Source organism: Manis pentadactyla, chromosome 3, assembly GCF_030020395.1.
Source record: "Manis pentadactyla isolate mManPen7 chromosome 3, mManPen7.hap1, whole genome shotgun sequence".
Taxonomy (NCBI): domain Eukaryota; kingdom Metazoa; phylum Chordata; class Mammalia; order Pholidota; family Manidae; genus Manis; species Manis pentadactyla.
Window position 1 is genome coordinate 4410781 of NC_080021.1, and position 22284 is coordinate 4433064.

Sequence of the window (22284 nt, forward strand, 5' to 3'; positions counted from 1 at the left end):
AGAGAAATTAAAGGGGACACTAACAGATGGAAACTCATCCCATGCTCGTGGCTAGGAAGAATTAATATCGTTAAAATGGCCATCCTGCCCAAAGCAATATACAGATTTGATGCAATCCCTATGAAACTACCAGCAACATTCTTCAATGAACTGGAACAAATAATTCAAAAATTCATATGGAAACACCAAAGACCCCGAATAGCCAAAGCAATCCTGAGAAAGAAGAATAAAGTAGGGGGGATCTCACTCCCCAACTTCAAGCTCTACTATAAAGCCATAGTAATCAAGACAATTTGGTACTGGCACAAGAGCAGAGCCACAGACCAATGGAACAGATTAGAGAATCCAGACATTAACCCAGACATATATGGTCAATTAATATTTGATAAAGGAGCCATGGACATACAATGGCGAAATGACAGTCTCTTCAACAGGTGGTGCTGGCAAAACTGGACAGCTACATGTAGGAGAATGAAACTGGACCATTGTCTAGCCCCATATACAAAAGTAAACTCAAAATGGATCAAAGACCTGAATGTAAGCCATGAAACCATTAAACTCTTGGAAGAAAACATAGGCAAAAACCTCTTAGACATAAACATGAGTGACCTCTTCTTGAACATATCTCCCCGGGCAAGGAAAACAACAGCAAAAATGAGTAAGTGGGACTATATTAAGCTGAAAAGCTTCTGTACAGCAAAAGACACCATCAATAGAACAAGAAGGATCCCTACAGTATGGGAGAATATATTTGAAAATGACACATCCGATAAAGGCTTGACATCCAGAATATATAAGGAGCTCTCACGCCTCAACAAACAAAAAACAAATAACCCAATTAAAAAATGGGCAGAGGAACTGAACAGACAGTTCTCCAAAAAAGAAATACAGAGGGCCAACAGACACATGAAAAGATGCTCCACATCGCTAATCATCAGAGAAATGCAAATTAAAACTACAATGAGGTATCACCTCACACCAGTAAGGATGGCTGCCATCCAAAAGACAAACAACAACAAATGTTGGCGAGGCTGTGGAGAAAGGGGAACCCTCCTACACTGCTGGTGGGAATGTAAGTTAGTTCAACCATTGTGGAAAGCAGTATGGAGGTACATCAAAATGCTCAAAACAGACTTACCATTTGACCCAGGAATTGCACTCCTAGGAATTTACCCTAAGAATGCAGCAATCAAGTTTGAGAAAGACAGATGCACCCCTATGTTTATTGCAGCACTATTTACAATAGCCAAGAATTGGAAGCAACCTAAATGTCCATCAATAGATGAATGGATAAAGAAGATGTGGTACATATACACAATGGAATACTACTCAGCTATAAGAAAAGGGCAAATCCAATCATTTGCAGCAACATGGATGGAGCTGGAGGGTATTATGCTCAGTGAAACAAGCCAAGCGGAGAAAGAGAAATACCAAATGATTTCACTTATCTGTGGAATATAAGAACAAAGGAAAAACTGAAGGAACCAAACAGCAGCAGAATCACAGAACTCAAGAATGGACTAACAGGTACCAAAGGGAAAGGGACTGGGGAGGATGGGTGGGTAGGGAGGGATAAGGGGGGGAGAAGTAGGGGGGTATTAAGATTAACATGCATGGGGGGGTAGGAGAAAAGGGAGGGCTGTACAACACAGAGAAGGCAAGTAGTGATTCTACAACATTTTGCTATGCTGATGGACAGTGACTGTAAAGGGGTTTATAGGGGAGACCTGGTATAGGGGAGAGCCTAGTAAACATAATATTCGTCATGTAAGTGTAGATTAGTGATAGCAAAAAAAAAAAAAAAAAAAAAAGGGCAGTTCCTGTGTGGTAACCTCCAACGAGTTCTACACAAGGGTATAAAGGGCATATAAAAGTGTAGGCAAAGGGTCTGTTTGTGTTTATACAGAGGATCAAAGCCTAATTGGGCTACCCCGAAAATGAACTAAGATACGATTTGAAAAAGAACTTCCAACATCTGCACCCTCTGGAAGACTCATGCCAGAAGATGATCATCAAAAAACCCCAACAAAGATCCACGCACTGCTACAGCTGTAGATGCACTCATCCCACCAGTTCCTGGACCTGCCATGGGAATGAGGAAGGAGATATCTAAGCTGGCCTGTGCATACAGTAAAACAACAAAATTGGACTGGATCTATACTGTTGGAACTCAACCAAGAATTTGGAGAAGTGCAAATTGTAGCGCTCCAAAGTCTTACAACTACAAACTATTTATTGTTAAAAGAACATATGGCATGTGAACAGTCCCCAGGAATGGGTTGTTTTAATTTGTCTGATTTCTCTCAGACTGTTCAAGTTCATTTGGACAATATCCACCATATCATAGATAAGTTTTCACAAATGCCTAAGGTGCCTAACTGGTTTTCTTGGTTTCACTGCCGATGGCTGGTAATTACAGATATGCTTTGGTTATGTAACTATACTCCTATTATGTTAATGTGTGTGTGCAATTTAAGTAGTAGCTTAAAAGCTATCCATGCTGAAGTTACTCTACAAGAAGATATATCAAAGAAATAATCAATCTTCCCATGTTTTCTTCCGCCTGCTACTTCTATAGCTTTTCTTCTTCCTTCCTAATTACAACCCTTAAATAGAATTCGTGCCTCATATCAAATTTACCGAGTATCATAATTCTTCCAAGTGGTAAAGATACCTCAAGACAAATGCTGGGCATAGAAGCCACAGGGCATAAATATGCAAAGAAGTAAAAAGCTAACTTTTTCAAACAATAAGGCTTCTCTCTCACTTACCAACTTCACATTTCCCTGTATGGCCCCGGAAGATGACTGGTTAGCCAGAGACGGGTAAGATTCCTCAAGGGAGGAACAACCTAAGACAGGCACAGTCGCAGGGGGGTCATCAGGTGAGAAATTGGGGATCAACAGAGGTGAGGCTAAGAACCTCACCCCCCCGTTCTGAGAGAAATCTTCTGCATACGTGGATGTTTTATTGCCCTGGTCTAGCTTGGATTAACACATAGTCTACAGGCACACACCTGATCATCTACATGTGCTCTCTTACAACACTAAACTATGTTTTCTACCTTTACCTTGTATCTACCTACCACTTCAGCATTTTATTAAAAATAATAATAATAAAGAGAGAAATGTGGTATCCACATATAAATCAAGTATAAAAACCAAATGAGTATTCATATTTGAACTGACTGTTTATAGTTCATAATGCATGAGCAAAACCGAAAGTTTCTGTGATGACTGCCCTTGTACTGTTCACTATGTAACTTATTCATTATGTAAGAATTTGTTCTACATGTAAAAACTTGTTTGTTATGCCTCAGAAGATTGGAGACTGACGAAAATTAGGCTTGGGGTGGAATAATGATTGTGCATTGAGCATTGACTCCCCTATACAGAATTTTATTGTCGTTAAGAACCATTTGATCAATAAATATGAGAGATGCCCTCACAAAAAAAAAAAAAAGGACAGACTTCCAATGGTAAAAGAAATTAGTAACCGGGATGTAAGGTATAGCATAAGGAATATAGTCAAGATATTGTAACAGCCTGGTAGGGTGATAGCTGGAACCTAGAATTATGTATATAAATGTTCTACCACTGTGTTGTACACTTGAAACTCATGTAATGTAATACTGTGTGTCAACTACCCTTCAATAAAAAATAATTATTAAAAAAAAAAAAAAAAAAAAAAAAAAAAAAAAAAGAGAGCAAATGTAGATGATCAGGTGTGTGCCTGTAGACTATGTGTTAATCCGAGCTAGACGGGGGCAATAAACATCCATGTATGCAGAAGATTTCTCTCAGAACATGAGGGGGGAGGTTCTAAGCCTCACCTCTGCTGCTCCCCATTTTCTCACCACATGGCCCCCTGCGACTGTGCCTGTCTTAGGTTGTTCCTCCCTTGAGGAATCTTACCCGTCTCTGGCTAACCAGTCATCTTCCGGGGCCATACAGGGAAATGTAAAGTTGGTGAGAGAGAAGCCTTATTGTTTGAAAAGGTTAGCTTTTTACTTCTTTGCATATTTATGCCCTGTGGCTTCTATGCCCAGCATTTGTCTTGAGCACCACTTGGAAGAATTATGATACTCGGTAAATTTGATATGAGGCATGAATTCTATTTAAGGGTTGTAATTAGGAAGGAAGAAGAAAAGCTATAGAAGTAGCAGGTGGAAGAAAACATGGGAAGATTGATTATTTCTTTGACGTATCTTCTTGTAGAGTAACTTCAGCATGTATAGGTTTTAAACTACTACTTAAATTGCGCACACACATTAACATAATAGGAGTATAGTTACCTAACCAAAGCATACCTGTAATTACCAGCCATCTCCAGTGAAACCAAGAAAACCAGTTAGGCACCTTAGGCATTTGTGAAAACTTATCTATGATATGATGGATATTGTCCAACTGAACTTGAACAGTCTGAGAGAAATCAGACAAATTAAAAAAACCCATTCCTGGGGACTGTTCACATCCCATATGTTCTTTTAACAGTAGATAGTCTGTAGTTGTAAGATTTTGGAGCGCCACAATTTGCACTTCTCCTAATTCTTGGTTGAGTTCCAACAGTATAGATCCAGTCAAATTTGTTGTTTTACTGTATGCACAGGCCAGCTTAGATATCTCCTTCTTCATTCCCATGGCAAGTCCAGGAGCTGGTGGGATGAGTGCATCTGCAGCTGTAGCAGTGCGTGGATCTTTGTTGGGGTTTTTTGATGATCATCTTCTGGTATGAGTCTTCCAGAGAGTGCTGATGTTAGAAGTTCTTTTTCATATCGTATCTTAGTTCATTTTTGGGGTAGCCAAATTAGGCTTTGATCCTCTGTATAAACACAAACAGACCCTTTGCCTACACTTTTATATGCCCTTTATACCCTTGTGTAGAACTCATTGGAGGTCTCCACACAGGAACTGCCTTTTTTTTTTTTTGGTGTCATTAATCTACACTTACATGATGAATATTATGTTTACTAGGCTCTCCCCTATACCAGGTCCCCCCTATAAACCCCTTTACAGTCACTGTCCATCAGCATAGCAACTGTTGTAGAATCACTACTTGCCTTCTCTGTGTTGTACGGCCCTCCCCTTTCTCCCACCCTCCCCCATGCATGCTAATCTTAATACCCCCCTTCTTCCCCCCCCCTTATCCCTACATACCCACCAATCCTCCCCAGTCCCTTTCCCTTTGGTACCTGTTAGTCCATTCTTGGGTTCTGTGATTCCACTGCTGTTTTGTTCCTTCAGTTTTTCCTTTGTTCTTATATTCCACAGATGAGTGAAATCATTTGGTATTTCTCTTTCTCCGCTTGGCTTGCTTCACTGAGCATAATACCCTCCAGCTCCATCCATGTTGCTGCAAATGGTTGGATTTGCCCTTTTCTTATGGCTGAGTAGTATTCCATTGTGTATATGTACCATATCTTCTTTATCCATTCATCTATCGATGGACATTTAGGTTGCTTCCAATTCTTGGCTATTGTAAACAGTGCTGCGATAAACATAGGGGTGCATTGGTCTTTCTCATACTTGATTGCTGCATTCTTAGGGTAAATTCCTACGAGTGCAATTCCTGGGTCAAATGGTAAATCTGTTTTGAGCATTTTGATGTACCTCCATACTGCTTTCCACAATGGTTGAACAAGTTTACATTCCCACCAGCAGTGTAGGAGGGTTCCCCTTTCTCCACAGCCTCGCCAACATTTGTTGTTGTTTGTCTTTTGGATGGCAGCCATCCTTACTGGTGTGAGGTGATACCTCATTGTGGTTTTAATTTGCATTTCTCTGATAATTAGTGATGTGGAGCATCTTTTCATGTGTCTGTTGGCCATCTGTATTTCTGTTTTGGAGAAGTGTCTGTTCAGTTCCTCTGCCCATTTTTTAATTGGGTTATTTGTTTTTTGTTTGTTGAGGCGTGTGAGCTCTTTATATATTCTGGACGTCAAGCCTTTATCAGATCTGTCATTTTCAAATATATTCTCCCATACTGTAGGGTTCCTTTTTGTTCTATTGATGGTGTCTTTTGCTGTACAGAAGCTTTTCAGCTTAATATAGTCCCACTTGCTCATTTTTTCTGTTGTTTTCCTTGCCTGGGGAGATATGTTCAAGAAGAGGTCACTCATGTTTATGTCTAAGAGGTTTTTGCCTATGTTTTCTTCCAAGAGTTTAATGGTTTCATGACTTACATTCAGGTCTTTGATCCATTTTGAGTTTACTTTTGTATATGGGGTTAGACAATGGTCCAGTTTCATTCTCCTACATGTAGCTGTCCAGTTTTGCCAGCACCACCTGTTGAAGAGACTGTCATTTCGCCATTGTGTGTCCATGGCTCCTTTATCAAATATTAATTGACCATATATGTCTGGGTTAATGTCTGGATTCTCTAGTCTGTTCCACTGGTCTGTGGCTCTGTTCTTGTGCCAGTACCAAATTGTCTTGATTACTATGGCTTTATAGTAGAGCTTGAAGTTGGGGAGTGAGATCCCCCTTACTTTATTCTTCTTTCTCAGGATTGCTTTGGCTATTCGGGGTCTTTGGTGTTTCCATATGAATTTTTGAATTATTTGTTCTAGTTCATTGAAGAATGTTGCTGGTAGTTTCATAAGGATTGCATCAAATCTGTATATTGCTTTGGGCAGGATGGCCATTTTGACGATATTAATTCTTCCTAGCCACGAGCATGGGATGAGTTTCCATCTGTTAGTGTCCCCTTTAATTTCTCTTAAGAGTGACTTGTAGTTTTCAGAGTATAAGTCTTTCACTTCTTTGGTTAGGTTTATTCCTAGGTATTTTATTTTTTTGGATGCAATTGTGAATGGAGTTGTTTTCCTGATTTCTCTTTCTGTTGGTTCATTGTTAGTGTATAGGAAAGCCACAGATTTCTGTGTGTTGATTTTGTATCCTGCAACTTTGCTGTATACTGATATAAGTTCTAGTAGTTTTGGGGTGGAGTCTTTAGGGTTTTTTATGTACAGTATCATGTCATCTGCAAATAGTGACAGTTTAACTTCTTCTTTACCAATCTGGATTCCTTGTATTTCTTTATTTTGTCTGATTGCCGTGGCTAGGACCTCCAGTACTATGTTAAATAACAGTGGGGAGAGTGGGCATCCCTGTCTAGTTCCAGATCTCAGAGGAAATGCTTTCAGCTTCTCGCTGTTCAATATAATGTTGGCTGTGGGTTTATCATAGATGGCCTTTATTATGTTGAAGTACTTGCCCTCTATTCCCATTTTGCTGAGAGTTTTTATCATGAATGGATGTTGAACTTTGTCAAATGTTTTTTCAGCATCTATGGAGATGATCATGTGGTTTTTGTCTTTCTTTTTGTTGATGTGGTGGATGATGTTGATGGACTTTCGAATGTTGTACCATCCTTGCATCCCTGGGATGAATCCCACTTGGTCATGGTGTATGATCCTTTTGATGTATTTCTGAATTCGGTTTGCTAATATTTTGTTGAGTGTTTTTGCATCTACATTCATCAGGGATATTGGTCTGTAGTTTTCTTTTTTGGTGGGGTCTTTGCCTGGTTTTGGTATTAGGGTGATGTTAGCTTCATAGAATGAGCTTGGGAGTATCCCCACCTCCTCTATTTTTTGGAAAACTTTAAGGAGAATGGGTATTATGTCTTCCCTGTATGTCTGATAAAATTCCGAGGTAAATCCATCTGACCCGGGGGTTTTGTTCTTGGGTAGTTTTTTGATTACCACTTCAATTTCGTTGCTGGCAATTGGTCTGTTTAGATTTTCTGTTTCTTTCTGGGTCAGTCTGGGAAGGTTGTATTTTTCTAGGAAGTTGTCCATTTCTCCTAGGTTTCCCAGCTTGTTAGCATATAGGTTTTCATAGTATTCTCTAATAATTCTTTGTATTTCTATGGGGTCTGTCGTGATTTTTTCCTTTCTCATTTCTGATACTGTTGATTTGTGTTGACTCTCTTTTCCTCTTAATAAGTCTGGCTGGAGGCTTATCTATTTTGTTTATTTTCTCAAAGAACCAGCTCTTGGTTTCATTGATTTTTTTCTATTGTTTTATTCTTCTCAATTTTATTTATTTCTTCTCTGATCTTTATTATGTCCCTCCTTCTGCTGACCTTAGGCCTCATTTGTTCTTCTTTTTCCAATTTCAATAATTGTGACATTAGACCATTCATTTGGGATTGTTCTTCCTTTTTAAAATATGCTTGGATTGCTATATACTTTCCTCTTAAGACTGCTTTTGCTGTGTCCCACAGAAGTTGGGGCTTAGTGTTGTTGTTGTCATTTGTTTCCATATATTGCTGGATCTCCATTTTGATTTGGTCATTGATCCATTGATTATTTAGGAGCGTGTTGTTAAGCCTCCATGTGTTTGTGAGCCTTTTTGCTTTCTTTGTACAGTTTATTTCTAGTTTTATGTCTTTGTGGTCCGAAAAGTTGGTTGGTAGGATTTCAATCTTTTGGAATTTTCTGAGGCTCTTTTTGTGTCCTAGTATGTGGTCTATTCTGGAGAATGTTCCATGTGCACTTGAGAAGAATGTATATCCTGTTGCTTTTGGATGTAGAGTTCTGTAGATGTCTGTTAGGTCCATCTGCTCTACTGTGTTGTTCAGTGCTTCCGTGTCCTTACTTATTTTCTGCCCGGTGGATCTATCCTTTGGGGTGAGTGGTGTGTTGAAGTCTCCTAGAATGAATGCATTGCAGTCTATTTCCCCCTTTAGTTCTGTTAGTATTTGTTTCACATATGCTGTTGCTCCTGTGTTTGGTGCATATATATTTAGAATGGTTATATCCTCTTGTTGGACTGAGCCCTTTATCATTATGTAGTGTCCTTCTTTATCTCTTGTTACTTTCTTTGTTTTGAAGTCTATTTTGTCTGATATTAGTACTGCAACCCCTGCTTTCTTCTCGCTGTTGTTTGCCTGAAATATGTTTTTCCATCCCTTGACTTTTAGTCTGTACATGTCTTTGGGTTTGAGGTGAGTTTCTTGTAAGCAGCATAGAGATGGGTCTTGCTTTTTTATCCATTCTATTACTCTGTGTCTTTTGATTGGTGCATTCAGTCCATTAACATTTAGGGTGACTATTGAAAGATATGTACTTATTGCCATTGCAGGCTTTAAATTCGTGGTTACCAAAGGTTCAAGGTTAGCCTCTTTAGCATCTTACTGCCTAACTTAGCTTGCTTATTGAGCTGTTATATACACTGTCTGGAGATTCTTTTCTTCTCTCCCTTCTTATTCCTCCTCCTCGATTCTTCATATGTTGGGTGTTTTGTGCTGTGCTCTTTCTAGGAGTGCTCCCATCTAGAGCAGTCCCTGTAAGATGTCCTGTAAAGGTGGTTTGTGGGAAGCAAATTCCCTCAGCTTCTGTTTGTCGGGGAATTGTTTAATCCCACCGTCATATTTGAATGATAGTCGTGCTGGATACAGTATCCTTGGTTCAAGGCCCTTCTGTTTCATTGTATTAAATATATCATGCCATTCTCTTCTGGCCTGTAAGGTTTCTGTCGAGAAGTCTGACATGAGCCTGATGGGTTTTCCTTTATAGGTGACCTTTTTCTCTCTAGCTGCCTTTAAAACTCTTTCCTTGTCCTTGATCTTTGCCATTTTAATTATTATGTGTCTTGGTGTTGTCTTCCTTGGATCCTTTCTGTTGGGGGTTCTGTGTATTTCCGTGGTCTGTTCGATTATTTCCTCCCCCAGTTTGGGGAAGTTTTCAGCAATTATTTCTTCCAAGATACTTTCCATCCCTTTTCCTCTCTCTCTTCTTCTTCTGGTACCCCTATAATATGGTTATTGTTCCTTTTCGATTGGTCACACAGTTCTCTTAACATTGTTTCATTCCTGGAGATCCTTTTATCTCTCTCTCTGTCAGCTTCTATGCGTTCCTGTTCTCTGGTTTCAATTCCATCAATGGCCTCTTGCATCCTATCCATTCTGCTTATAAACCCTTACAGAGTTTGTTTCATTTCTGCGATCTCCTTTCTGGCATCTGTGATCTCCCTCCGGACTTCATCCCTTAGCTCTTGCATATTTCTCTGCATCTCTGTCAGCATGTTTATGATTCTTATTTTGAATTCTTTTTCAGGAAGACTGGTTAGGTCTGTCTCCTTCTCTGGTGTTGTCTCTGTGATCTTTGTCTGCCTGTAGCTTTGCCTTTTCATGGTGATAGGAATAGTTTGCAGAGCTGGGACAAGTGACGGCTGGAAGGACTTCCCTTCTTGTTGGTTTGTGGCCCTCCTCTCCTGGGAGAACAGCGACCTCTAGTGGCTTGTGCTGCGCAGCTGCGCGCAGACAGGGTTTCTGCCTCCTGCCGGGCTGCTATGGAGTTAATCTCCGCTGTTGCTGTGGGCGTGGCCTGGCTCGGGCAGCTGCTCCAAAATGGTGGAGTCGCGTTGGAGCAGGAGCTGCTGGGAGGCTATTTATCTCCGTAAGGGGCCTCCAAGCTCCCTGCAGCCCAGGGGATTACGGTGCCCAGAGATCCCTGGATTCTCTACCTCTGGATTAAGTGTCCCACCCTGCCCCTTTAAGACTTCCAAAAAGCACCTGCCAAAACAAAACGACCACAAAAAATAAATAAATAAATAAAAGTTTGTAAAATTAAAAAAATAAAAAAATAAAATAAAAAATGGCCACTCGTTTTTCTTTATTCTCCAGCGCCAGCCTCAGGCATCTGCTCACCGGTCTTTCTGCCCTGTTTCCCTAGTATTGGGGTCCCTATCCCTTTAAAACTCCCAAAAAGCGCTCGCCAAAACAAAACAGCAAAAAAAAAAAAAAAAATGGCCGCTCGTTTTTCTTATGTCCTCTGTCGCCCAGCCTCCAGTGCCTGCTCACTGTTCTTGCTGCCCTGTTTTCCCAGTATCGAGGGCCCTGCACTCTGGCCCGGATGGCGGGGGCTGGGTGCTCGGCAGTCCTGGGCTCCGTCTCCCTCCCCCTCTGCCTGCTCTTCTCCCGCCGGGAGCTGGGGGGAGGGGCGCTCGGGTCACGCGGGGCCGGGGCTTGTATCTTACCCCCTTTATGAGGCACTGGGTTCTCGTAGGTGTGCATGTGGTCTGGATGGTGTCCTGTGTCCTCTGGTCTTTATTCTAGGAACAGTTGTCTTTGTTATATTTTCATAAATATATGTGGTTTTGGGAGGAGATTTCCACTGCTCTACTCATGCCGCCATCTTGGCTCCCTGAGAGGTTATTTTTATAGAAAAAGCTGCCCCAGGCTCCTGTTCTGGTCTGCATATGCGAATGAGGGCTGCAGTGTCCTTCGGTCCTGATTGGCTGACTTCCCAGCCGTTGTCTCTTTAGGCAGTAGCACCAGGAACACAGCATGGACCGCCTCTGCACCATGTCAGATTGTGGTTCTTCTGAGACACAAAGTGCAGTGTGGGCTCCTGTCAGTACGGGGCTATCTGACTCCATTAATTTGGGCTTCAGTTGGCCTGATGGAATCTACCCTGTTTTCTGGCAGAGCAGGATTTTGGGGGAGGTGGAATTCACTTGCTTTTGGCTTATTTTCACAAACTCTAAGACCCATTGTACTAGCATGGTTTATATTTTGGCATATCTTTTTGATGTTTATAAGATCTGTAGACATGTCATCTTTTTCATTCCAGATATTCATCATTGGTGTCTTCTCTGTTAGTCATTACCTAGGTATTTATCAGTATTTTTTTTTCAAAGAAATAACTTTAAATTTCTATCCTTTTGTACATTTTCCATTTTATTAATTTGTTTCTATTTACTTTGGGTTTGTTATAATGTTTCTAATTTCTTGAAATAGGTAATCAGATTTGTGGCTTTCAGTTTTGCCTATTAATATATGATTTTAGATAATAAATTTCTATTTATAAGGATGGCTTTAGCGCTGTAACACAAGTAATAACATGTCATATACACAATAGAATATAAATAATAAATATGTCCTAATTTCCAAAATTGATGTAATGCAAACAGTAAACAGAAGGATGTTACAAAACCCATCGCTAAGAGGACACACGCTCAGCAGAGGTGGCGTGATAAGGGACTTGAGCAGACACTTGGGAGCTGAGAAACACACGTGGGAAAGGAAGAGACTGGGTGGAATCGGCAGCCATGCAGACTCAGCAAAAGAGAACGCGGGGGACGTGCACCCTGTGCCCAGGGAGCAGGGGAGGGAATGTCCACAACCGGCAAGGGGATATCCAGCCGTGGGCATCCGTACACTCGGACTCCTGGGAGGGGAGGACAGAGAAGCAGAGAGGGCGAGCCTTTGGAGAGATGGCGGCGGACACAGGCATCTTCTGCACCAACCGGGGCATCAGCCACAGCCTTGCCGGGTGCAGGGCCCCTATCCAGGCAGCACTCAGCTTCAGCGCGGGCTGCTCTCCCACATCTCACCTGGAAGGGCGGTCTTGCGTGATCGCTGCTTAGCAGGTGTTTTCCTGCCTTCCTAAAGACATACAGTGTCTGAGCAAAGTAGGGAAGAATTTGATTCTGGTGTGATAGCGAAGTCTTTCTCAGGGCTGCTGAGAGGCACAGGGCTGTAGGCGCTGCACGTCCGAGCACCAGGCCCTTGACTAGAACCCTCAGGTGGTGCCCGAAGTCAGGGCACACTGCACCAGAAGCACCCCTGGGACGCAGGTCCCAAGGGCAACGGAAGGCTCTGCTGCCAGAGCAGCCGGCTTGGGGCCCAGTGAGCACGCACGCTGCCAAGCATGCGAGGGTGCCGGCACAGCTCTCCTTGGGTGGCTGGGCGCCAGCTGGTGTCGGTCTGTGCAAGGAGGTACCAGTCCCGGTGCAGCCTCTGCTGGGGACGTGGAGCGCCTGTTACTTCTCATTTCAGTGGCTGGGGCGTGGAGGGAAGGCTGCCTCTGGGCCTCGTGCCTCCCCACCCCCGTGACAGGCAATCCCAGCTCGGACTGCAGCCCTTCCCCAGGATTCTCCTGCTTGTGCTCCAACCTCCACCCCACCGGCAGAACCCCTCTCCTCTGCCTGGCGTTGTAGGCACCCCAGGAAGAACTGGGGTGAGGGTTCCAATCCCCACTGTCCCACCAGCTGGTCCTGTGCCCTCAGGCAAAAATCTTCTTGTTCTGGGCCCTCATTGCTGATTGGGAAGGTGGGTCAATGGCAGTTCCTCGCCTGGAGCCTTGTGTGTAGGTGACAGATATCAAGTGTGGGCCGGGTGATGCACAAGGGTCTGGTTTTGGTGGGTCCGTTAGAGCAATATTATATCACTAATAATGTAGTTATTGCTCCTCCTTCAGATTCTTTTGCAGATCCTGTGGAGGACAGAAAAAGTCAGACCGCTCGTGCCAGCCCACATGGGGGTGCACCCAGCTTCCAGGTCTTCCCAGCAGGGGCGCCCACAGTTTGCAGGCGAGGCAATGCCGGGGACCACCAGAGGGCGCCTCGCGCTATCCGGGGCCCCTGGTGCTCTGGGTAAAAGGGTTAACGTCAATACAGCGTCCTTGGCACATGCCGAAGACTAAACGGAGCCTATTCTGAACACTGACCAGGTGTACAGGTCACAGCAGGGACTCGCATCTGGAATGTTCTCAGTATCCTAAGGCTGAGTGCCTGTCCCTTCCGCCTATCCGTAGTGGGGGGAATGAAATGTGTCCCCGTGGGTGTATCAACACCCGTGCCCACACTGGCCTGTAGGTCCCTCATCCTATCCCGGGTCACTTCCCTTTCTTTGGAGCCAAGGCTGAGCAGCTGTCTTGGTGGGCACTGCCATAGGGGGGCAGCTTTGGTCACTCAGGGTCTCTGAAAATATGTCATTTAGCTGGAATTCTTTAACGCACATTTAGCTGGATTTAAATACAGGAATTAAACGGACATTTTCCCAATGCACTTTGACAATATAGGTGTTTCCCGACATCTAATGGTGGCTCCTGAAAAGGCGTTTTTCTGGACATTTGTCTCGGTTTCTAGCAGCTTTGAGTTTTTTCTCTTCACTATAAAGGTTCTGCCTAAAATACAAAGGATATATGTTTACATGGGATGTGTGTGTTTGGGGGAGTGGTGAGCACACATACGTACTGGCATAACTCTGTGACTTGCCTTTTTAGTTAATCCGTGGTGGACGTCATCCTATATGAATACTTAGAGATGTGCTGCATTTCTTTCTTTTATTTCTATTTTTACAGATGCCTAGTGTCCCAATAATCAGACACCCCAAAGTGAGCAATCCTTTTGTTGAATGAAGGTCATGTTGGGTCTATTTTTTACATTACCCAAATTATGGAAACAAAGACGTCTGCACCTATTTCCATAGTTCAGACTCTTGGAATATAGTTCCACTGCAGGCAGAAAATTGTCTTTCTCACTGCCGGCAGCACAGTGTCTGCCTGACCTGTAGAAAGTCCCCATGGACATGTGTCCACTGATGAACGGCAGGGTGCTTGTGGCCACTGACGTTCGGCTGGCCCCACCCTCATCCGCACTGCACTAAGCCCACGAGCCCGACAAGCACTCATGCGGGAGGCCACGTGAAGGCCCTGGAGCTGGTGCTGGGGTCCTCAGAGGGGCTCCTTGCTGGAAAAGGCGCTGGTGGGGCTGGGCACACAGCCTGGGCCTGCCACCAGGGTTCGTCGGCGGCTCTGCCTGGGCCTCGCTGCCTCAGAGGGCCCGGACTGTTCCATTTGTACAGGGTGCGGGCCGGACGGTGCTGTGGCCCTGGGAGAAGGCTGGCCGGGGGCGCTGGGGCCGCACAGAGGGGCGCTGGCGGCGCGGCCCGCCCCGCAGTGCGGTGCGTGACTAGCTGGTGGCCCGGAAGGTCAGCAGGGGGAGGCTGGAGGGCATGAGGACGTAGCGGTAGATCATCCGCACGTCCTCCTGCGTCAGCGTGTCCACCAGGAAGCCTTTCAGCACCTAGGACAGAAGCGGGTCCCAGCGCCGCGCTCGCCGCCCGACGCGCCCCGCCCCTAGCGCGCCGCCCCGCCCGGCCGCTTACGTGGTGCAGGAATAGGAGCATCTCCACCTCCGCCAGGCGCCGCCCCAGGCACTGGCGCACGCCGAAGCCGAAGGCCAGGTGCCTCAACCTGCTGCCTGCGGCCCTCGCGTCCAGCCAGCGCTGCGGATGGTAGCTCTCGGGCCTGGCGAGCACGCTGGGGTTTCGGCCCAGAGAGTAGAGGCACACCTTGACCAGGGTCTGCACATAGGTGGGGAAGGGCAGGGTCAGCGGCCCCGGGCGAAGGTCCCGCGAGCCGGCTGCCTGTTGAGGGTCCGTGGGGCTTCACTCACCCCGGCCGGTACGTGGTAGTTCTGCAGCACCAAGTCTGAGCTCAGCCGGCGTTCCACAAAGATACCCACGGGGTACAGCCTATGGACAGGGCCACCAGCAGGTCCTCAGCTGGCATGGGGCCCACAGTTCCCTTCTGCCCCCCTCCCGGCCCCGGATGCACCCGCCAACGGGAGCTCCCCTCTCCCCTCACAGCACCCCACGAGGAGCTGCTTCCTCGCACCTCCTGAGCTCAGCCAAAGCTCCCCCAGCCTGAGCAGCCCCGGCACAGGATAGCACCCATGTATGATGCTGGATGCCCGAGGGAGGGGCGCCCCTGTGCCTTCACGGGGAGGAAGGGCAGGGGCTGGAGCTGCCTTGGGAAGCTGCCTCTGGGCCCCAGGCTCCGTGTGCAAGCCCAGTGAGCCCTGCCCTCCAACCGGTGGACCCAGCAGCTGGGCAGCCAGGGTCTGCCCCACCTACCTCAAGGTCTCCTTGAGAGCTGCCCGCAGCAGGGGCAGCTCCCTGAGGACCACCTGGGGGTTTTCAGAGATCTTGGCCTCGGCCACCAGACTCTCCTGGCGTACGGACTGCTGCAAGGTGGGGTTCCGGGCCAGCTCAAACAGGGTCATCAGCAAGGAGTAGGACGTCTGTGGGAGCCATGGGTGCCAGGCACCTCAGCCTCAGGATGCCCCTCCCAGGAAGATGGCCTTTCCCCAGGGGATAGGATCGTCTCAGACCCAAGGTGCCATGCGCACTCAGAGAAGGACACAGCCTCTGGACCTGAGACCTCAGGACCCTACTCCCCACCTCCTGGTCGACTTTCCCTGAATCCCTCCAGGGTGGTGCCCCTAGACTCAGTGAAGACTCAGGCCTCTTCCAGCTGGTTAAGGGTTCTTGGGCCTTGGGAGGAGGTTCTCACCCTGCTCTGGGGTCTAGGAGGGGCTCACTCTGGCCATGGGTGGTGGGGAGGTAGGGGAAAGGGGCCCTGGGGCCCAGATCCATCTGCTCCCATGGGGTCCTCCCCTGGGGTCCTCCCGGTCCTAATGTGAACCGGCCACCCTGGCCGTGTGGCTGTGTCTCAGCCTCTGCTCAGTGAGTTTCCCCACCACAGGCCTGGGCCTCTGCTCAGAATCCCGGCGCCCAGCCCTGGCAGCGCATCAGAGATGCTGACTGGATGGTGGGTCTAGAGGCAGGCAGCTTCGGCTTCCTCCCCTCTTGCTGGCACCCGCCCTGCCTGCCAGGCCCTGCTGCCATCCACTCTCTCCTCCCCAGGCTGCAGTCCTGGACCAGTCTTGCAGGCATCAGCCCAGCACCTCCTCACCCAGGATCTCCAGTGAGAGCCACAAGAAATCTGTCAGTGGGAAGGGCCCCTCTTCAAGGGACCCAGACTGTGCCTGTGGGTCTGTGCTGCAGCGTGCCCCCCGCCCCGGCCTCACCGGCTCCGCACTCTGGCCAGAGCCCCATCCCTCGCCGCCTGGCTCCCGAGTTCCCTCCCCTCAGCGCCTTCCGTCAGTCCGGAAGTTGAGGTCCAAGACTGGAATGGAATGCTGCAGGCACTGACTCGAGACCAGGGGCATGAGTGTCAGGTGGGCCCCCAGTTCTGTGAGGAGGGGGCTGGTTGCCGGCCTGACCGTGTCCACGCTCCCAGCAGTGAGGTCCACAGAGTTGGCCCTGATGGCTTCCAGGCTCATCTCTGCATGCGCAAGAAGCTCCCCTAAGAGGCCGCTGTAGTGCTGCGAGGGGCTGAGGGCCAGCTCCTGATAGGCTCTCTGAATGGCACCGTTGGCTGTGGGGCAGGTGTGGGGCAGGGAGACTGAGACCCTGGGCCAGGTGCCGGCAAACCCCTGTAGTACTCCTACCCTCCAGCCCTCCACCCCTGAGTGTCCGTGCTCTTACCCCAAGTCAGGGGCCAGCCCCACCCTGCCCCACTGCTAACACTCTCTGGCTGGACCACGAGGAGGCCACGACCACGGTGGGTGGAGACCGGGGGCCCCAGTGTCTCTGCCCCACAGCACCGCTGGGCCCCTGGCCCTCACCGTACTGAAAGACGTAGTCCCAGGCCTCAAAGTGCTCTCTCCATGTCGGCGAGCTCACCCAGCGTGACAGGCTCCTGGGCATGAACATGAGCTGCACGGTGGATTTTAAAATGGCCTGCAGAGCGTGGAGAAAGCCCATGCTGGCAGCACTCGGGCCTTGGCCCAGGAGGCCCAGCCGCTCTCCATACAGGGCGTAGTGGCTGGCTGTGGGGAGGAGAGGGTTGCTGAGCCCAAGGCAGCCCACAGCCTCACAGCCGCCGCCCTCCCACCGGCCCTCTCTGCCCCAGTCCTGGCCTACTCTGGCGTCACTGTGCCACCCCTTCTGCAAGACCCCACACCTTCTATGCTGTAGTGGAAGATGCTGGGCTGGATGTCAAGGGTCAGGCTTCCCCGGGCATTCTGCAGCACCTTTGCCTTCAGGGCCTTGCAGAAATCCCTGGCCACCTGGTCCACCATGGGGATGAACTTGTGGGTGGCCTGCAGTGACAGCACATCTGGGTTCAGCTGCAGTCTGTCCGAGAGCCACTGGGGCCCATTTCTGTAGGGCAGAGAGCAGGGCTTCAGGCCAGCCCAAGGCAGCAACCGGCCCCCAGCCCTGTGCCCCATGCCCCGGTGTCTTCCTCACCCCCAAAGGGAGCAGGTGAGGCAGGCAGCTGCCCGCTGGTACTGGGGTACGGGCTGCCCACATTTCAGCCTGAGCTGCATTGCTTCCTTTGCTGCAGGCCTAGGTGTGCTGCACCCAGGGTGCTCAAGGCTGAACCAGGACTGAGCCCCAAGCTTCTACCGGGAGGCGCCACACGGGTTCTCAGAGCTGGTTCCTGCCAAGTTGCAGGCCCTGTGCCTGGCACATGCCTCAGCCATCCCACCCCCCAGTGCCCCAGGTATGGAGGCCTCTGTGAGGAAGGAGGCTGGCCCTCCTGCCGAGGCTTGCCAGTGGTGCTCTCATCATGGCCAGAGTGGGGAGGCCCCTCCCAGCCCCCATGGCCCCAGCCACCCTGCTGCTGAGATACCCGTCTTTGTGCCAGCAGCACCTGCTGCTCTCCCTGCACCATCTCCAGCTGTTCTAAGGCTGGGACGGGATCATGCCTCTCAGAATGCAGGCAAAACAGGGCCCAGAGCACACGGGGCCCCGGGGCCAACCTCCAGTGAACAGTTGGACGGGGCTCCCACTCAGCCACATTGGTGCCTGCACACCTTCTGCTCTAGGGCCAGCGCCCTGCAGAGATTGAGACCGATCACCTGCACACCCGACCAGAGAGCACACTCACGCACACAGGGAGATGCGCAAGCACACTCAGGTCACACACCCTGTACTGGAGGCCATGCGTGGCAGACATCCAGTTCCCAAACACATGACACACGACATGCTTCCTCGGACTTTCAGAAACGCATGCACACATGCACACAGAGACGCATACAGTGACCAAGGCAAGAGCACATGGCCACATGCACACTTGAGCAGGAACACACGCAGGTCCAGGTGGGCACACACCCACTCACACACACAATGGGAAAAAACCTGCCCACCCAGCAGGCACTCCTCAGAAGACGCATGATTGGGTTCACACACGCACCCTCCAAGGGCCTGGTGTCTGAGCAAAGGTGTCGTGGGCCTGCTGTCTGCCACCCTGTCCCCAGGAAACCCCCTCCTGAGGCCAGTGTCCCGTCCCTCTGGGACCCCCGGGGCCCCACAGAGGGCCTCAGCCCCCATGTACTCTCAGGCCTGGCACACTCTGCCTTGTGCCCCTGGCCAGGGGCTCCTTTTCTCCAGGCCTGGGCTTCCTGGTCTGTGTGAGGGGAGCACCTCAACTCCCAAGGGAAACCCCCAAGGCCCACGCTGAGTGGGGGCCCCAGGTGGTCAGCATCCTCCCTCTTTCTGGGGATGCCCTGCCTGGGACCCTGCCACGCTGCTGTTCCTCTTCCAGGCCCGGGTCCATGTGTCCACATGAGGGCCCTCAGAGGGGCAAGTGCCACCCTCTCCCTGCCCACCCAGACAGGCTCAAGGCCAGGTGTGCTTGGCCGGGAGGGGTCCCTGGCTTTGCTGGGGCTGCACCCCTCCTGCCACCTCCACCTGCCCCTCACAGCAGGAACACGCCACATCTGTGCCCACGGTGCTCTCGGTAGGCCAGCCAGGGGTACAGGGGTGTCCTCCAGGGCTGAGAGCTGTCCACCCGCTGCAGCTGCTCCGTGTCCTCGGGCAGCATCACGAACACCGTGTGTGTCCCTCCCACGTCATACCTGTGGGACAAAGCTCAGGGCATTGCTGTGGGGCCGTGTCATCCCGCCCCTGGGCCCTGCTCTGCAGAACCGAGCCGGACAGCCTCCTGCTGGCCTCCCCTTCTGGCCTGCGCCTCAGAGCAGGCAGGCCCTCCCGCTGGTGGCTGAAGCCTCTCCTGCCCCAGGGTCCACCTCCCGTCTGCTGGGCTGCTGGCCTGGGTGCTCTGCCCTCACCAAGAGCCAGGGTCTCCACCATCAAAGGTGCAGGGTGGCCCTGGCTGAGCGCCCACCCTGCCTTCCTCAGGGTGCCCGGCTGGGGTATGGCCCCGCACAATGCCCAGCAAGGGCTCAGCGGCCAGCGAGGAGAGGAGGCTAGGGTGCTCCCACCAGGCTCGGGGGGAGGCCTTTACCTGAAAATGGGCCCCAGCTCCTGGAAGGTGCGATGCAAGTCCAGGTGGAAGTTCTCGGAGCCCTGCTCCTTCCAGACCTGCAGCACCCTCGCCCACTTGTTGCCAGGACTCTGGGGTATAGCTTCAAAGGGCAGCACAGCCTTGGGGACAAGAGAAGCTCTGGCTCCCAGAGCGCGTGCCCGGCACAGCGACAGCCAGGGCCCTGCCATCCGCATGTCCGCCTTTGCCCTGAAGGCCATTCCGTTGTCCCCTCCACCCCCTTTCAGCCCAGTCCTTTTATCTGGTCTGGAGGCCCGGGCTGGCCAACTCGATGCCGTCACAGGAAACACTGTCCCTGGACCGGGCCAGGGTACCCAGGGTGGGGGTCAGGGCCAGAGGAAGAGGAAAGAGATGGATGGGCACCTTGGCCCACAATTACGCAAGCGCTGCTCCTGGGTGGTGTGGAGAGCAGGTGCCATGTCTAAGCTGGGGCCGAATGGGGTTGCCAGGGACCTCCTCCCTCCCCCGTGGGTCAAAGGAGTGGGTGGATGCATCCCTTATCTTATCAAGAGATGAGAGGGGCCTTGAACATTTTTGTCCCTCCCCACAGGGACCTGAGGAGGAGGGGAAGGGAGGGAAGGGGCGGGCCGCACCAAGCTCAGGGGCCTCTAGCATGGGGCCTCCTCTTCCCCAGCCCTGTGCAGGTGGCAGGGGTGCACACATAAGCCAGCAAGGGGCCATCGTGGAGTGGGAGGTCGTCCGACCTGTGGGTGCAGCTGTGGGATCCAGAGACACAGCTGGAGGCTCAGCTGGCTGACCTGGCAGTCCTGTTGAGCAGCCAAGCCTGCCTGGAGATGAGTGTCACTGGTGGGCGGGGTGGGGGCGCCTGCAAGCCACTCCTTGCACAGAAGGATGAGGAGCCGCCGGCTCACCTTGACCCATGCTTGCCCCTGCGGCCCTGTGCGCAGTGCCCACACCTCCTTTCCCGCCCTGAAGGGTGCTGTCAGGGCTGCAGCCTCAGCACCAGGCCATAGTGGGAGGAGAGGGCCTATGCCAGGGGCTCCCCACCCTCCCAGGGGCTGTGTCCGGCAGGTGCTCAGCAGGAGCCGAGCCTCGGACCGCTGACCCGAGTCTGGGGACCTGGGTCCTCTCCTCCATGTGTGGCGGCATCCCTGTGAGGTGGAGGGTGTGCTGTCCTGGGCCCCATTTTCAGATGACTGAGGAGATGATTTCAGAGGACCCTGAGGCTCAGGGGTTCTGCCACCTCCCAAGGTCCCCAGTACGTCGGAGGGGCCCCAGAGCCCCGGCACCTTGCCCCCTCCAGAGGATCCCGTGGTGCCCGACTTGGGGTCAGGGCGATGGGGGAACCACAGCTAGGCTCTGGGGGGAGCATGCAGGGAAGGGACAATCGGGCGCACCACCCAGGCCGCACCGCATGCTCCTGCTGCCCTGCCCGGCTTCGTGTCCCCCAGCCCCCCGGCCTCTCCTCGTCTATCCTTGGAGATTTCGGGGCTGTTGCTATGGGCCCGTTTTCCATGTCCCCAGTAGGCTGCCCCCAGGAAGGGGACACAGGTGGGCCCAAAGTCGGCCCCTCCCAGGCAGGGGCACTTGAGAGAGGCACCCAGCACTGAGCGCCCCTGCACTGGTGCCAACTCCCGCTGCCTCCCAGACCCCCAGCCTTGATGCCCACGAGTGGGTCCCAGAAGAGCCTTCTTCGGATGGCTCAGCACCGGTGACGGTGAAGATGCACGGGGCTGCTCCCCATGCCACCACTGCACTCTCTGCCTGCCCACAGGTGTGGCAGCCCCCCGCCCAGGGACTGTCTCCTGGGAAGGAGAATGCGTGTCCAGGAAGAGCGGCAGGGCAAGGGCCCAGCCCACCCACTGAGGGCACGGAGAGGGGCCTGGCGTCCCCCTACCCCGGGAGGGCGGGACAGTGTTGTATGGAGAGGAAGACAGGTCAGAGGCATCCCAGGGCAAGGCCGGGGCAAGGGGCCCCTGTGTGTGGTTCCCTGTCGGGAAGGGGGACCGTCAACTGAGGGGCACACTGAGACCCCTTCCCTGCTCTTTGTGCAGGAGCTGAGATGTGTGGGCTTTTGGGGAGCGCATCCTGGTCGGCCTCCTTCTCCCCTGGGGGTGGGTCCCAGCTTCACCCCTTCACCACCCGCCCTGGCCACCCCCCAACCCTCAACACACACACACACACACACACACACACACACACACACACACACACAAGCACACACAATGCTCCTTCCGGCCTCCAACTCCAGGACAGAGACTGTACCCCAAGAAGGCTCTGGAACTCTTTCCCTGAGGCTAAGAGAAGGGAAGAAGCCCGAATCCCAGCCCTGATCCAGCCCCTGCCTCCCGCCGCGCAAGCCAGAGCGGCAGGACCCTTGGCCCTGACGCCAGAGCTCTCTGTCGCCCTCTGGAGGCAGGCACGCTAACTGCAGCGCCACCTCCGGAGCC

General features: G+C 50.9%; 1 protein-coding gene across 2 annotated transcripts; it reads right to left on the reverse strand.

Annotated features, from left to right (window-relative positions):
• Positions 1-14700: 14700 nt before the first annotated feature.
• LOC118930372 (cytochrome P450 11B1, mitochondrial) lies at positions 14701-20073 on the reverse strand. Of its 2 annotated transcripts, XM_036921512.2 has the most exons (9): positions 19835-20073; positions 19290-19445; positions 17546-17745; positions 17208-17411; positions 16803-16957; positions 15652-15818; positions 15192-15270; positions 14902-15099; positions 14701-14819 (listed from the first exon to the last, which is right to left on the reverse strand). In XM_036921512.2, the coding sequence occupies exons 1-9, from the start codon at positions 20071-20073 to the stop codon at positions 14706-14708; spliced, it is 1512 nt and encodes a 503-aa protein (XP_036777407.2). In that variant the 3' UTR covers positions 14701-14705. The 2 variants fall into 2 exon arrangements, with proteins under 2 accessions (XP_036777407.2, XP_036777414.2); XM_036921519.2 differs by lacking the exon at positions 14902-15099.
• Positions 20074-22284: the final 2211 nt, after the last annotated feature.